Source organism: Camponotus vicinus, unplaced genomic scaffold, assembly GCF_025532165.1.
Source record: "Camponotus vicinus isolate PSW18456_S1 unplaced genomic scaffold, iyCamVici1.0 SCAF_10, whole genome shotgun sequence".
Lineage (NCBI taxonomy): Eukaryota > Metazoa > Arthropoda > Insecta > Hymenoptera > Formicidae > Camponotus > Camponotus vicinus.
Genome location: NW_028141946.1, coordinates 13,566,384 through 13,583,388, shown reverse-complemented (window position 1 = coordinate 13,583,388; position 17,005 = coordinate 13,566,384). Strand labels below are relative to the sequence as shown.

At 41.7% G+C, this 17,005-nt stretch overlaps 3 protein-coding genes and 1 long non-coding RNA gene across 4 annotated transcripts; 2 read left to right on the top strand and 2 right to left on the bottom strand.

The window, feature by feature from the left end:
- Positions 1–177: 177 nt before the first annotated feature.
- Positions 178–2,172, bottom strand: LOC145960092 (uncharacterized). The gene has a single exon (XM_083079362.1). It carries the CDS (start codon positions 2,170–2,172, stop codon positions 178–180), a length of 1,995 nt encoding a protein of 664 aa, XP_082935488.1.
- A 1,832-nt stretch (positions 2,173–4,004) lies between these two features.
- Positions 4,005–4,518, bottom strand: LOC145960343 (uncharacterized). The gene is made up of 3 exons (XR_014435339.1): positions 4,463–4,518; positions 4,315–4,390; positions 4,005–4,197 (listed from the first exon to the last, which is right to left on the bottom strand). It is a non-coding gene; the product is annotated as an uncharacterized LOC145960343 (long non-coding RNA).
- Positions 4,519–13,628: 9,110 nt separating this feature from the next.
- LOC145960091 (uncharacterized) lies at positions 13,629–14,519 on the top strand. The gene is made up of 2 exons (XM_083079361.1): positions 13,629–14,076; positions 14,257–14,519. Exons 1-2 carry the CDS (start codon positions 13,629–13,631, stop codon positions 14,517–14,519), a joined length of 711 nt encoding a protein of 236 aa, XP_082935487.1.
- LOC145960371 (uncharacterized) lies at positions 14,427–15,818 on the top strand. Its single transcript, XM_083079770.1, has one exon. It carries the CDS (start codon positions 14,679–14,681, stop codon positions 15,537–15,539), a length of 861 nt encoding a protein of 286 aa, XP_082935896.1. The 5' UTR covers positions 14,427–14,678; the 3' UTR covers positions 15,540–15,818.
- The last annotated feature ends 1,187 nt before the right edge of the window (positions 15,819–17,005 follow it).

Genomic DNA, 17,005 nt, shown 5'->3' with positions numbered 1-17,005 from the left:
ATTAAAGCGTAGATTTATCGAAGTTTCGTTATTTTCTTCTTCTTCGTTTTCCTGTGTGTCTTTTTCTCTCGCTAATAGTAGCTTTTTTATAGCATTAAAATTAATTCGTCGCGAGTTCTCGTAATTGAGAGTAATACCCTTAACTTTACAAGTTTCGTGAGTATTACCCTCCGGTGTTCACACGATGTAGGCGTAAAATTTCGGGCCCCCGGACACGAACGCCTCGATATAGCTACCGCGGCCGTAGCTTTCGAGTTCATCCGTCATGTCGCCTAGAAAATTTCCCCTAGGCGGCATGTATTCGTTCGAATCACCGGTGCTTATAAAAATACACGAATCCGTATCGTAATATAATACACGACGATCTAAACGTTCTAGGTACTCGTACAATTTTAAACGCGCTAGTGCAGTCGTATACGCTGCTATCACGACGTTTGTTATCGGCGAGGGAACGAGAGCCTCTTGTCGCAGTCGCCACGAAACATACATTACCTCGTCATTCACGGGTAATATGTCGGTTATCTCGTATTCGGCGCTCGTTAGTAATGTCGCGAAACGTTGTTGTGTTTTTACGATTTCGGTAGTAGGCAAATTGGATCGTTGGCCGAATTTTCCCCAGAATGAATTTAAGCACAGTTTCGCAACCGAGCGTAAACCAGAATTCCGCGCGATGTTTCGCTTATCAAGAACGATACCCTCAGTTTTTTCATATTCCCTCAAGTATCGCTCTTTTGCCTCATCGTCGTTTTCCCCGCATTCGCTCGGCCAACCACTGGCTTCCTGTTTAAGCTGTAAAAATGTATTAATATATTCGGCGAACAATCCACCTTGCCGCGACGCGCGATCATATTGGCTAACTCTATATTGCCAAATTTCGCTTACCGACGTTACGAGATAACCTTTCTCGACGGCCTTGCGTAATTCGCAGGTTACCCAGGTACCCTCGAATTCACGCTCGCTATCATTATGAGTGCACGGTGTCTGAGAAAATGTTTCGCAGCAACTACGACATAACGCGAAGAGTAATTTTCCTCGTACGCGATGCGGAAGTACGGGGTGAAATAAATCACGAGGAGGGAGTACTCTACAGCGTATGAGGCCTTCGAGCGAGTCGAAATTATAATTCGGTGACCTTCCGACTAACGCGCTACATTCATCGCCGACGTAAATTTCCGGATGACCGATCGGAAAAGCGCCCGTCTTCAATACAAACGGGTATAATGAGCATACGTCAACGTAGCGTATTTTCTCCGTACCTGTGACTTCGTATTGAGTTGCGATATTTCCCGTACGCCCACCGAAAAACGCGTCGCGAGGATCGAGCGGTGGTGTTTCTACCATCGGATGGTTCGCGAGAAAATCATACATTACGCGATTGTCGCGCATTTCTTGGTCGAAGGCGCACTCCCACTTTTCCGACACTATGTATCCCCGCTGACGAAGGCGCCATGAAACTGCGAGAGTTCGTTCATATCGCGAATTTAATGTATCTCCGCGATCCTCCCCCGACGAAAGCGCTTTATCGCGATTTACAGGGAAACAAGTTGGACATCCGTGCCAAAAGCAACCGTGAAATTGCAACACGTGACGCTGCGTCTTTCCCGCAACAGACGTTTCGAAATAACCATCGACGAGCGTACCCTCGATCGTGCGATATTCCCGCGCACGCCCCGCGTGATTTATACGGCGGTCGAGTTCGCGCTCCATCCATATCAGCCATTGTAAGGCTTTACGCGAATGATTGCTCGCGCATCTGTATCCCCCCGTAGGAATAATGCCTATCGTATCGGCTTGCAAAAAGTTTTTCCGGAAAACCGTCATGCAGGTCGAAGCAATAGTTGTACATTCCTCGAACGGGCATACATTTCCGCGATCTAGGAAAATTTTTCTAAACGCTACGCACGCTCGTCGAAGAATATCAACATCGTTACGACAATAGCGCACTATCTCGCGTTGGAAGTCGAACACGGTATTTTTTTCCCTCATTTCGGTATGCCATGTGAGAAAGCGTTCGCGCTCTTGCGATTTCATGTTATCCGGAGAATAATATTGTACATCGGGTAACGGTCCGACGTACGTTTGATTTTCGATAGTATTAAATAAATGCGGAAAAATGCCCTTATCCTCAGTATCCTTTAGCCCGAAAGCCTTAGGTAATTCGGATAAGCGCATCGGCATATAATTAACGCTATCGATGAATTTTGTATGTCCCGCGGTTAAAAGAATAATTTTTGTGCCGTTTAAAATTACTTTCGGTTCAATATCCCTACAATTTTCCACGATATATTTCAAAATAAATTGCGCGTCGAACGCTTTCGCATTATGCGCTATACAAATTATGTGTTTAAAATATTTTACCGGACGCGTAACGAAATCTACAAACTGTTTAACCGGATCGCGTTGAAATACGAACTCTCGCACTCCGCACCAACGGCACCACACGGGCATGTTATTTTCCCCCACGCATGCTTCACAAATCTGTTGCGCGATGCATAGCGTCGGAATATGTTTTTTTATATTTCCCGTTCCTTCGACCGTCTCGTCCTGCCGCGTTTCGAAATCGTAAAATACGAAAGCCACACGTCCCTTTCCGCGTTCATATGCACGTTCGTTCTTTTCCGCGTTATCACATATGTTCCGTGCTTCTTCTTCTCTCGTGCTAGATATATCTACCTCATCCGGTACCATCGCTGATGAAGATGGCCCGGCAGAGGAAATATCGACATGTTGTCGAAGAGGTTGCATATAACACATATGATTGCGCGGTTGTTGTGAACGGCATAATTTGCAATAAGAAACGCCGCATTCGTGTTTTAAATTCGATTTAACGATACGCCCGCAACTATCGCAAAATCGCACGATGCTACAAACATTAGCGCGTGTTCTACCGTCGTACGATTTCTCGCTACGATGACGCTCGAAACACCTTGCACCGTAAAATAGCCGATTGCACGCGTCGCATTTTATTTCGGCGTAAGTGGAATCGCACGGTGGTGCGGATAAGCATCGCGGGCATTTATTTAAGCACCGGTGACTATTGGGTCTATCGTTTCGGAAGCCTACATTACACGCTACGCAATAATCGCGAGTACCAGCGGCGGCTTTTAAATTTAAAATAGGATTATAATGTCGCGAATCCTCGTAATACATGATATTTAATCGCCGCGAGGACTCGCGTCCGAGAGAAGCGAGTATTTCGGCACCGTCATACATCGGTTTTTCGCCGCGACCGAAAGTATTAAAATTATACACAATAATCGCGATATTGTCGGCGGCAAAATAACGCTGGAAACGTTCGATTTCACGAATTCCACAACCCTCTTCCGGTATTGCGACACCGGCATTTCTCGTTAATTGCAATGCACATTCGCGTTGTAACGAAGAATGCTGATATCTTATTGCGTTCCATTTCTCATGCAGCTCACCCGTACGGATATTACCGCGCTCGCTATAAGTTTGAGCTACTACGAGAGCTCGAGGGAAGCACAGGTTATCGGAATTATTAATTTCGACTCGAACGTTTCGCGACATCCTCCCGTGTTAACGTGACGCGACCGCGACCCGAAGGCATCGAGACATTATAAACCCGTATGTTAAATTGGTCGGCGATATCGAGACCACCGGCGCTCTGTGCTAACGAACTCACAAGTCTCCAAATGTCCTCGTAACTCAAATCACGCGCCGGACGAAAAGATATACCCGCAGGACCATGCGATAAATTCGGCGAATCAAACGATAATCCTATGTAATCGCCCGGTTCACATGAATTTAACGCATACGCGTGAATTTCGCGAAATGCGTTTTCTAACGAGTGATATATATCGTTGCCTTCAGTCAACGGACGTATCGCGAAACTCGCTTCTCTACCGATTACCCGGAATCTTCTAAATTGTCGCGCATTTTCCGATATTAAATTTACAAAATTAAAATTATTATTTCCGACCTGTTGGTGAAGTTGTTGCTGCTGCTGCTGATGTTGCTGTTGTTGTTGCTGTTGTTGTTGCTGTTGTTGTTGCTGCTGGTACTCATGCTCCTCCTCCTCGTCCTCTTCACCCTCCTCGGTCTCGGATGAAATATTTTCCGAGCGGGGTAACTCGGCTACCTCCCCCTCAGTCTCATCCTCTTCCGCTTCTTCTTCCTCATTGGTGTGGGAGAGCGCAGAATTTTGTTGGCCGTCAACACCACCTCCGTATTGTACTGTTAAAAAACCGTATAAATTATAAATACTATTTTTGTTATTTTTATTATTTTAATATTTTTATACTCGAATGCAATCCGTACTATAAATATTATAATACAACGAAATAATCTCACCTTTTTAGCAATATTTGTTGTTTTTTATTCCGCTACTAATATTCTGGGGAATAGCTAATCCCCCAGCGACGAGTTTCTAAAGAAAAATTAAGAATTTGGATTAAATTCGAGCATAAAAATATATCGAGAAATAAATTATTAAAGTTACCTTCTCTGGAGGGAGCGTATATATTTTCCTCTTCTTCCTCTCTCACAGTCTCTTCTTCTTCTTCTTCTTCCAGCACTATCACTTCTTCCTCTTCCTGCACTTCTTCTTCTTCTTCCCCACTCTCTTCTGGCTCTTCTTCGTTAATCTCGACTCTCTCGCGCTCCTCCATCTCTCGCGGAAATTCTAATAATATTTCAAGATTCGAATATTTAATATTATAGAAACAAAATTTAAAACAGTTCTAAAATTATTTTTATATTTGAATTTTCGTTTTAGCCTATTTTTTACATAATCATCATCTTTACCCGGCGAGAACACTTCGCTATCAGGGCTACTGATTGCATATGTGATGTCGTCAGCGTTCATGTTTTCCTCGTCGTCGTCGTCGTCGTCAAGAACGACAACGGGAATCGCCGGATTTTGCTCGAGTAATCGCGGTCTTCCTGAAATGTAGAATATTTTTTATTAGTATTGATTATTTTTATTACTACCGAACATTCTATCCGAGAAAAATTAGCACTCGTTTTCATTACGTGCAAAACTTACGCGAAGGACCTGCCTCGGGTTCTTCCTCTGCGCGGCGTCTACGTGAAGGTCGCACTATCGCTGTTCTCGCGAGATTATTGTTTCCTGTGATTAATTAGTAATTAAATATTTAACTTTATAATCGCGATTTTTCGTATTTTTTCTTTGAAAGCAAAAATAAATAAAATAAGTAAAATAATTACCCGTCGACTGGATCCTACTGTAGTTTCGAAGTAGGTAGGTTATATGTCCACCTACATCTTCCTCTTCTTCATATTTTTCATCTTCGCTCAAGGCTCTTCGTGCACTAATTATTTCGCCGGCAATATTTAGTAATTTCGCGTCGCCGCCGAAATGCCCCAATTTATATAAAATCGCAAGCAATGTATCGGAGCAGGCACACGCGAAATTCGAAAATACGCTGTAATTATGTTCACTTGTTTCCGTTAATTTGGAAATGTAGCTCGCGGAATTTATCTTTGGAGATAAACTCGCAGCCAACTTTGCACAACTCGATATCAAATTTTTATTACACGCCATTTTTTTTCTTAAAGGAATAACACGCGCGTGAAAATCGTACAAATTTCCTCGGGCAAAGAAAATCTCGAAAATGCTTATATTCGGTTAAGCGTTGTCCATTTTATATATTTTCCTCCCCACTCAAAAAGGAAAATCAAACAAACCTTTATCAGCGCACGGAGAAGTCCATAAAAAATGTAGAAGTTTGAAATTTCTTGTAGTCGTATATACCGTATTGTAATTATATTTTTCACCGTAGCGCGAATAATCTATTTCATTTCTTATTTTGTTTTTCGAGAAAGCAACTGACGCTAAACATTTTGCTAATTACCTTAATTAAGTAATGGTTTACGCATATGATTTCTTAAAAACTAGGCGTAATAAAAAAAAATTTGTAATTATTTTATTTGTCAAAGATTTTTATTTTGCGTCGACCATAGCTATTGCTCGAATATAATACATTTTTAAAATTATTTGTTTCTTTATAAGAAAAAATACACGTTTAATGCTAATAATAATAATAATACACGACGTGTTGCTGCGTGTTCGCAGTAAAGGACAGAAGGAGATATCGGGAAATATGTTGAAAACGTAGTAAAAAGTACTCTGTGAATTTTTTTTTAAGAAAAACTTGTTATGTTATTTATTATATTTTATCGATGTACATTTATTTATTGGTTTTCATAAAATTTTCGTTTTTGTAAAATCGCACGAGAAATTTCATTAAATTTAAGCGAAAGTATCTCTACAAATATAATGCTGAAATATACATCTAAAAATGTTAAATTATTAATTTGAGTTCGAACACTTTGTTCGATTTGTTCATAATTTCCTTTAATTGTGAGTTTTATAATTTCGCAATCTATGTACGATGAGGGAAGTTTTAATTCTATTTCGTTTATTATATAGTTAGCACATGTATTGACAGTATCAACGATATTAATTAATTGCGACAAATGCGTATCTATGCATTTTATAATATTTTCCAAGCCGAGGAAAGTAACTTTCTGCATCACGATAGCGGTGTTATAAGTTTTTCGTTTCTTCGACGGAGGTTGTTCTTCCTTCTCGACATTACTCGCGGAATATTCGTTGGTTTCCTTGTATGCCACTAGAATAGCCCTCGAGCCATAAGCGCTGGTAAAGTTGATGGTGATATTATTAATAATAATCGGATTTATTCCTCCCGTTCTTTTTTGATCGTCGTTCAAATACTGTCTCATATGTTCCATGCAGGATTGAAATTGCTGCCACGTGTCGGAGTCGAGACAAATCCCATCGGCATTATTGCTCGTTAATTTAACAATTGGAACAAAACAGTCTTCCTTCGTCGATTGCAATCCCACTTGTATCTTCTTAGTGAAGGATGAATTAAGTCCGTATGTTGTTGATAGCAACAAATGTCGGTTTCTTCCACCGTTGCCGATTTTATTGTCTCCATTTCCCGGCTCCTTAATATCGCAAACATGCGAGGATTTCACAAAACTGGCTATTTCGGTCGTTCCGGCCATTACTATTAACCACTCGTACTTTGCGTAGAATTTTTCTTCTTCGCTCGAGGCTTAACTTCTGTTAACGACGGAATTCGAATGAATACGCGGTTTGTCCTCGCGCTTATATTACTGCTTCTCCCACCTAAAAAAAAATCTAAGCAAAAAGAGTGGGGGGAAATAATATGGGCAGAAGTGAGCATAAATGCGTATTCAAACAAAATATTTTACAATAATCAAAGAAAAATACCGAGAAACTTCTATAAACGTTTCTAGAAACTTCTAAAAATTTTCTCTAAGCTATATCTCGAGTGATTCACCACGGGAAAAATATTTAGGGGATGTTTTATTAAGGAAGATTCGAATGATAAATTTATAGATATTACGGGCGGAGGTATATCTGAATGTTTAATTTAAAAAAAATGTGAAATCTTATCAGATTTCTTAGTCGATACGGTATATATGCTGTTTCAGCATGAGAAAAAAAATAGGTTGAGGATTTAGGATGAGGGTTTCGCTAGGGTAGATTCAAGGTGAGAAAGATTTTCCATATCTTCCTAAATTATTTGGAAACAGAATTGTTTTCTTAATCACTATTGCAAATATAGCGGGGTTATTTTAAAATGAAAACCATTGACGGTTATCTTAAGATGAGATTATTTTATTGAATGTCTCTAGTTTTTTAACGTGTGTTTAGGGTTTTAAGAATCTCTAGATATTATTATTATATCACGGGGGGATAGTGTTTGTCTGAGTCAGCTATCGGTTGATTCATAAAATACGAGTATGTACAGGTATTTTGTAATTTAGGCGATACATCGATTTAAAATATATTTTCCAGAATTTAAGCATTTTATTTTTACTATAAGCGTATATGGAGAATCAATTATAAGCTCATTAGCGTTGGTGCTCGCGAAAGTCGCCGATGCGAGCTTACCCTCGCGCGAATTCGCTTACTCGCGGTCGCGCGTCGTGTATCATCTAATCAGCGGTGCTTTCCGCTCGCACGCGTAACAGAGAACGCTAGCGCGAGCACGTGGCCGGCGCGGATGGGGCCCCACGCGAATAAGCTTATTTTCTTCTTACATTCCTGTATAATATTCGAGGAGCATGCGCATTTTTTTCTTTCTTAGATTATTGTTGTTAAATATCGTCGTTTACTTTTTTATTTATGAGATTGTTCCTAAACGCGAAATCGATTATTTTGTGTAATGGACGTGCGCTGGAAACATCCTTGGACGTCGATCGTCTGCGGCCCTACGGGATGCGGGAAAACAATTTTCGTGAAAACATTTCTTCGACATTTATCCCGCATGTCCGATGTCCGATTCGAGAGAATTTTATTTTATTACGCCGAGTGGCAAGATGCGTATCAGTGCTTACATTGCGACACGGGAGAGAGAGAAGAAGAGAAAAGCGAGAGCAAATATAGCGATAATGCTTTAATAAAATCGAGGAAAAATATAATCGAATTTCGCGAAGGGTTACCGCGTCCGGAGGATTATTCTAACGATGCGCTTTCTCCGAAATTGGTGATAATCGACGATCTTATGAGGGAATCGTCTTCGTGCGACGCTATCGTGGATCTATTTACGAAAGGAAGTCATCATAAGAATCTCAGCGTTATACTCATTTCGCAAAATCTTTTCCATCAGGGACGTGGACAGCGCGACATATCTCTCAACGCGAATTATATAGTAGTTTTCAAAAATCCGCGCGATCGTGCGCAAATTCGTCATTTAGCGCGTCAGGTATATCCCGACGATCCAAAATTTATGGAAGAAGCGTACTACGACGCTACCTCGAAGCCACATGGATATTTATTGCTCGATTTGAAACAATCGACTCCAGACGAATACCGATTTCGCACGTGTATCTTTCCGGAGGATACTCTACATTACGTCTACATACCACGTAAATCTGTCATTAAAGCCGGAAGCGTATAAAAGAAAGGTATTCGCAGCCGCGAGTTGTAGTTGTGCGATTACGACGCAATGGTGAAAAAAGCAGACCCTAACAAAACATCATCGACAGCGACAGCGAGGAATTTACCGAATAGCGCAATAAAGACTGCAAAACGTTGCATCGGAGAGAAGAACCTGTGTTTCTTAAAAACTCTATGCTATTTGAAAAAAAATCAAAGAGCGGCGTTCTTACGCGATGCCGACAATAAATTTGTAAAGTGTATTCAGGAGTGTATTTTCAATACGCTCGAAGGTAACGTACCACTCGAATCTAGCGAAAAAAAGCGCTTGTCCAAGCATAAAACGACTTTACGGCGCATCGCGGCAAAGCGGGGTAATTTGAAGACTAAAAGAAAACTATTGGTACAACGCGGAGGATTTTTACCCTATATTATCGGCCCTATACTCGGCGCTTTATTATCACGAATTATCGGCGAGTGAAAAGAAATACAATTCTTTATATTCTTTGTGAGGAAAAATAATAATATTTGGAAAAGTATTAAAAATGGAAAAGGCTAAAAAAATGGTTTTAATTTCTACGGAAAATCTCGAAAAAATGCAACGAATGCAGCAGCAGCAGCAGCAAAATCAACAGTCGGAAAATGTTAATAATACGGAAAATGATAATAATAAATCTGTACGGACACCGGGAATCCCTTTATCGCGACTCGATGCGGAGATGTGTCGTATTCTCAATCTCTCGACTCCCGCCGACGTGGGTGAAAGATGGAAAATGTATAAAGAAGTACTTCAACGTTATCTTTACTTTGTTCGGGATGCAAAAAAGCGTTTTCGCAAAGATTCGCGTGGGGCTTTAAACGGCGACGCCGATGATAAAACTGAGCAAGACGAGGACATGTACTTGGAAGATGACGATACCGAAGAATTTACGCGTACTTTAATTAGTAGCGTTGAAGATGGAGGAGGAGGTGACGCTAATAGTTTCGGAAAAAAGCGCGATCAATCGGCGGAAATGATTAAAAATATAATCGAAAGTGTGCCGAAAACTTATCGCTACAAAGCTCACACGCTATTGAAATATTTACTCGATGCTCCGTCGTCAAAGATCGGTTGGGATAGACAAGGACTCGTGACTATAAACGGTGCGGTTGTAACGGGTTCGAATATTAGCGATCTCATAAATGACGCGATACGCGAGAGAAAAACAGTAAAAGCAATCGGAAGAGTTCAGTTTGCGCGATTACTGCAGGACATAAACACACCTTCCAGTCTCATAGGAAATCGTAGTTTTTTACACGTAGGCAAAATAGCTCGTCGTATTAAAAGCAGCGAATTAGCAGCTGTTACTTCCACTCCGAAAACTCGTCGTTCACGGAGCAGGTTAAACGAGACGGTTGTATCCGAAGGAGATACGATATTTATATCTGCCGATGAGGATGAGGATGAGGCCGATAAAACATTAGCAAGTAAGGACGAGAATTCCCCGACAAAGAAAGCAAGAGGTTTATTCGGTTGGAGCAAATTCTAATAAGATAGAACTCGAAAAATTATATTACGATCCTTCGCACTACGCGGGTTATTCAGCGACGGTCAATTTATCACGAGCGGCTAAGCCGAATTTCTCGCGTAACGAGGTTGTCGACTGGCTTAAATCGCAAGACGCGTACACGCTGCATCGTCCAGTACGACGAAAATTTCCGCGTTTACATTATAACGTGACAAATATCGATGATTTATGGGAAGCTGATTTAATCGATCTTCGTAATCTTAAGAGTTATAACGACGGATATTCCTATCTACTGGTGGTTATCGATGTACTTAGCAAATTTGCTTGGGTAGAACCTTTGCGCGATAAAACTTCGGCGTGCGTGATAAAGGCCTTTCAAAACATATTCTCGAGAAACAAAAAACGTTTACCCGTTTACCTACAAACCGACAAAGGTAAAGAATTTATCGCGAGCGCTGTACAAAAATTCTTAAAAGAAAAAAACATCCGATTTCGTGTAGCGCGAAATCCCGATATCAAAGCAGCTATAGTCGAACGTTTCAACAGAACACTTAAGGAGAGGATGTGGCGCTATTTTACACATAAAAATACTCGCCGTTATATCGATATTTTGCAGGATATTGTTCACGCTTACAATCATACTCGTCATTCTAGCATTAAAATGCAACCAGCGATCGTTACGTTGGAAAATGCGCGTATCGCGCGAGAAAATATGAATCGACGTTGGAATATCAATGCCGAAGATGCTGAAGGAAGAAAAAATCGCGGGCGCAAACAAAAGTGTAAATACAGAGCGGGCGAGCTCGTACGCATTAGTAGAGCAAAAGCAGCGTTTGAGAAAGGATACGAGGCGGGATGGAGTGAAGAAATATTTCGAATTCATCGCGTTCTCGAATGGAGAAGACCTCCTGTATACGAACTAAGCGATTTACAGGGCGAGGTTATAGACGGGATTTTTTACGAGCAGGAATTAACGCAAGTTATTAAAGACTTACGAGAGGGAGAATTTATCGTAGACCGCGTGATAAAAACCAAGGGACGGGGCGACAATAAACAATTACTAGTTAGTTGGCGGGGATATCCTTCTAAATTCGATTCTTGGATATCAGCCTCGAGTTTAATATCAAAATGAGAGGGGAAGAATTTCACATAATCCTCCCGAGTAATAGTAGCATGCGCTACTTTCCGGAAAATAAAACAACGTGTTTCACCACCGAATTACCTCAGCGTATAGACTTAAGCGGTCGTTGGGAAGTAGCGCTCACGGAGATCCAGTTTCCGTGTAGCTTTTTACATATACGCCCTGGAGAAGGAACAATAAAATTTATCGATATTAATAAGAGCATCGATGCGTTTTCTCATGCGGATGTCGAAGTATCACCAGGCGTTTATTCGAGCGTACGCGATATTATAGAGACAATGAATGACGCGTGCAAACCCGTAAAAGCCCATGTCGTTTGGGAATTAAAAGCTGGTGGTAAAGTTGTTATGAGACTTTCCTGCAAAGAGAGGAAATGCGATATGGAACATCATGTGCATTTTTCCGACAAGCTTTGTCGTATGCTCGGTTTTGATTCACGCTGTGGAAGTTCGAACGATCTACTACCGATCTACTACAATCCTGACATTCCTCCTTCTTCGAGCATTGCTTTTCCAAAATTTCCTTTTGTACTCACGGGTGACGACTATATAATAGCCGACATACCAGCTAGTTTGTTGCGAGGTATTCCAGACAAACTTTTCGTCTACTGCGACATTTGCGAACCTTATATTACGGGCGATGTACAATCGCCTCTTCTTCGAATAGTCGCGCACGATGCACGAAACGATTATCCGTTTGCATCCACTCAGATAAAGCATTTTTCGCCCGCGCAATACATCGCGCTGCGGCGAACGAGTTTCCGTACGATCGAAATAGATATAAGAGATCAGCTGGGGAAGAGCATACCATTCGAATTCGGAACGTTGACGGTAACTTTGCATTTTAGGTGTATCGATTAGATATTATAAAATACACGGAATCCGCGAAAGAGAAAAACGCATTTGACCGTTCATTATTATTATTATTATTATTAATGGACTATTACTCGGTATATCGCGACGAATTACAGAACGGAGGCGGTCGCGGCGGCGGAATCCCGCGAGTTTTCGTCGGATCGCCCTATCAGCGCGGTCACGGAATCGGCAGTTTTCTCGGGGGATTATTCAGACGCATACTACCATATTTAGGTAAAGCCGCGCGAGCTGTGGGAAAAGAAGCTTTACGGGCTGGCGTTAATGTAATCGAAGACGTCGAAAACAATACGCCATTTAAGGTAGCGGCCAAACACCGTTTTGAAGAATCGCGAGACAAACTCAAGAGAAAAGCCAAAGAAAAAATAAGTAGTCTAATGAAGGGTTCGGGATATAAGTCTGATGCGAAAATGCATGTAGCTCAGTTCCCTTTTGTCGGGCTTGATAATCACATCGCACGATCCGCAATAACATCGGCTCGCAAGCGACGACGGACGAGTAAGAAAATCAAAGCGGTTGGGAAAAAAAGAACGAGTACAAAAGCGCAAAGAAATAAAAAGAAGAAGAAAAGTCGTACGGTTGTGAAAAAAAGACTTAAGACGTCTGCGAAACGACGTAAAATCGGTAAAAAACGTACCGTATCCGATATATTTTCTTAAGCGGTTATATTCGGAGCATTCTAATTTAACGACGGTGGCGAGCGACGGACGACAGCGAGCAATTTGCGATAAAGAAATATGTCTTTTCTTCACACGCATTCGAGCGAGTGTTTAAAGAGCGAACTAGATCTCTTCTCTCTACCACCTACGCAAACTAGCATCGAAAATTCGCAATGGATTCATTACAAACCCGTGACCTCTCTCTCGGACGACTCGCCGATAGAATTCGTCATCCCCGGACACGGAGAAGAATATTTAGATCTCACGCACACCATGCTGAGTCTTCGTCTACGTGTAGAAACAAGCGCCGATTCCGCGAGACAGGCTTCAGGAACAAGCGCCGAAAGAATAGCCGTAGGCCCTGTAAATCATTTGCTTCATTCTATCTTCAATCAAATCGACGTGTATTTCAATCAAAAGCTCGTGTCGCCTCCAAACAACGCTTACGCGTACCGAGCGTACATAGAGGCGCTGTTAAATTATTCTTCACCCGCAAAAACTTCCCATCTAACTTCCTGTCTATGGGACATGGATGCACCCGGACACATGGACGATCTGTTGGAAACAAATCCCGGCAATCCCGCTCTCGCGAGACGCGCTCGTTACATTTCCGGAGGAAAGGCGTTAGATCTCGTAGGACATCTCCATTGCGACGTTTTCAATCAAGACAAATTTTTAATTAACGGTGTAGAAGTACGGTTGAGATTCGTTCGTTCGAAAGATTCGTTCTGTCTCATGGAAAGTAGCGGAACATCGAAAATTCACATTCTCGACGCTACCTTGCTCGTTAGAAGGGCGAAAATAAGCTCGGGTTTGTTACTCGCGCATGCTAGAATGATGAGTAAAGTTACAGCCAAGTATCCGCTCACGAGAGTCGAGGTTAAAACATTCACGATTCATAGCGGCGTTATGGGTGAATCGTTAGATAATGTAATACTCGGTCAATTACCGAAGCGAGTAATAGTCGGTTTCGTTAGTAATAAAGCGTTTAACAGTGACAGAAAATTAAATCCGTTTAATTTCAAGAACTACGGAATAAATTTCTTCTCGCTGTACGTCGATGGCACGCAAATCCCCAGTAGGCCTTTGCAACCAGCTTTCTCCGAGGAGGAACCGCTTTACATCGAAGCTTATCAAACGCTTTTCTCGGGAACAGGTATTCATTTTTTGAACGAGGGAAATTCTATAAGCAGAGACGACTATTTCAAAGGATATACTTTATTCGCTTTTGATCTTACTCCCGATCTATCCGCTAATTGCGCTGGACATTGGAATCTCGTCAAACATGGTAGTTTACGAATAGAAGTGCGATTCGTAAGAGCACTTTCCGAGACGATTAATTGTATTATCTATGCCGAATTCGATAATGTCATAGAAATCGACTCGTCTCGTCAGGTCATCGTCGATTTTTCGGGGTAAATTTTTTATAGACGCTTAAAATTGTTCCCCCTCTACTTCGCTCAAAACTCCGACATCAGTGCGCAACGTTTCGAAAAATATTCAGTTTCGTTGGAGACACGCTCGGCGTCGTTGTTTTACATAGAGCCTCGCGTCGAATCACATAAGTTTTTTCGTAAGATGGATATAGTCGTCGATATTCAGGGTTTCCGCGATGCGAAGAAAAAGTTTATCCCTAAGGAGGTTGCTATTGTAGCGATTGACGCTCCAATCGTCGATCATTGGATTATGATACCGACGCATTCGTTTGCCGAATTACCTGAAAAAATAAGACAAGAAAACAACTGGCTCACGCGAAATCATCACGGCATTGAATGGTTCGATGGCGAAACTAATCCGAAATATTTTACATCGCAACTGCGGCAAATTACAAGATGCGTGCGTCACATTTATGTTAGAGGAAACGAGAAAGCGAGTTATTTGAGGAATCTACTTTCTAGAAATATATATAATTTGGAAGGCATCTCACCGGCATTCAAAAATCTGACGGTAGAAGAAGAGTGCGGACATCACGGATTTCGAAAATTCGGAATCTTTCATTGTGCATTACGCAACGCTTACAAATTAAAAAGCTGGATTGTTGCGCAAAATAATTTCAGCAGCGACGGAGACAGCATTACTCGAACGACTTGCAGTTCTCCCGAAATTTTGATAGTAAGCGACGACGACGACGACGATGAAAATGAAAATATTAAAGCACAATCAAATAATAAAATAGAGAAGAAAAATCTGCAAAAAATCGAACGTGCGGCTATTAACCGCCCCGCGCAAACAGAAAATCCGCTAGCTGTACAACCCGAAAACAAGCCACCAAAAGAAATTATTCAAATAATACCGCTTGTTCGCTCGTCTTCGCTGCAAACAAATGGACTCTCGCGAAATTCTGCAAGCATTGCGTCAGCTAGATGTCAAACATGTGGGAGTCTATCCTGCCGACAGATTGCCGATGGCGTGGACGAGGTCGACGGCCATCGTCGCTAATACGGACAATCATAATCGCCCTGGAGAACACTGGATCGCTTTCTTCCTCGACGAAGACGGTACAGGGACATACTTCGATAGCTACGGAATACCGCCCTTGTATCCGGGTTTTTTCCTACGTCTCCGGCGAAATTCCAACATTTATCGATGGAATACCGAACAACTACAAGGGCTTTTCTCTCAAACCTGCGGACTCTACAGTTGTGTATTTTTATATTATATGTGCAGCGGTTACGATCTCGATGGATTTCTTAGTCTTTTTTCCGAAAATTGCAAATATAACGATCATTTAATCGTAGAATTATTTCATAAAATTTTTCTTTGCGAAAAAAAACATGAAAAATATAATGTTAATTAATAGCGTGTTTAATTGTAAGAAGATATAAAAAAAATTTTTGCGAAGTACTACGAATTGTATGCGGGTATATTAATAAATGTGAAAATTTTTTATCTTAATTCGTGTTTAATACTTTTAACTTTTCCCTTCTTCCTTTATAACACCCCCGCCTCGCGTTCAATCATCCGCATGTTCATCTTTTTACCTCTGTAGCGCAATGTAGTCTAATTATAATAATTATAATAATTATAATAATTATTGTCTCCTACTGAGATGCTTTGTCTCTTTTTCCGAGTGCGTCATGAACCGTTCGAGCGGAGGGGGCTTGTTTCGATATTCCATAGCGGGCCCCGAGACGGAGTGGGGAGGTAAGGATTGTTTCCTCGAGACATATGGTATACCGCCGGCTACCCTCCGAAAGTCGGTAGGTGGGGGGGGGTTCGTTCTGCCAAGACGTAGCGAGAGCGACTAAGAGCTAGGTAACGGGAATTTGACTCGGAACCCTATACAGGTGGGCCAGGGCTGGAGTGGGAGGAGGATTGCTTCTTCGAGTCTAGTACCGCGGAGGTAGGGAAATAAAAATTTGATAAAACGGCGACACAGCCGGCGTCGACCAATCGCAGCTCTGGGCCACTATGGTGCGAGCCAATCAAACTCTGGACCACTATGGTGCAAGCCAATCAAACTCTGGGCCACTATGGTGCAAGCCAATCAAAATCGAGACTTCGGGAGGTGGGGCATTGTTTCCACCAATCAGAACGCCTCCCTCCACTTCACCTGGCCACGCCCACGGCGCCAGGGGCCGAGTGGTGGGGGTTTGTTTTGACGCACCATAGTGGCCCATATCTACTATCACACCCTCGCATTATGAGAATATGAATTCTCTCCGTCTCAGTTAGACGCATTATTTACGTAAATGTGATAGAAAACTAACAAAAAACTTACAATGCGACTATGAATAATTGCATGAATGTAATTTTATGAAGATACCAGCACGAAAAACAAATACTCGAAAACTATTGAAAGATTATTAGATTTAGAGTATCACATTTACGTAAATAATGCGTCTAACTGAGACGGAGAGAATAAATATTCTCATAATGCGAGGGTGTGGTGATAAAATGAGATC

What these genes read in the sequence shown, in the direction of transcription:
- LOC145960092 (XM_083079362.1), bottom strand. Translation starts at nt 2,172, where the DNA reads ATGCGCTTATCCGAATTACCTAAGGCTTTCGGGCTAAAGGATACTGAG.
- LOC145960091 (XM_083079361.1), top strand. Translation starts at nt 13,629, where the DNA reads ATGGATGCACCCGGACACATGGACGATCTGTTGGAAACAAATCCCGGC. An exon ending in AGTAATAGTCGGTTTCGTTA is followed by an intron (nt 14,077 to 14,256) that starts GTAATAAAGCGT and finishes TCTCGGGAACAG; the next exon opens with GTATTCATTTTTTGAACGAG.
- LOC145960371 (XM_083079770.1), top strand. Translation starts at nt 14,679, where the DNA reads ATGGATATAGTCGTCGATATTCAGGGTTTCCGCGATGCGAAGAAAAAG.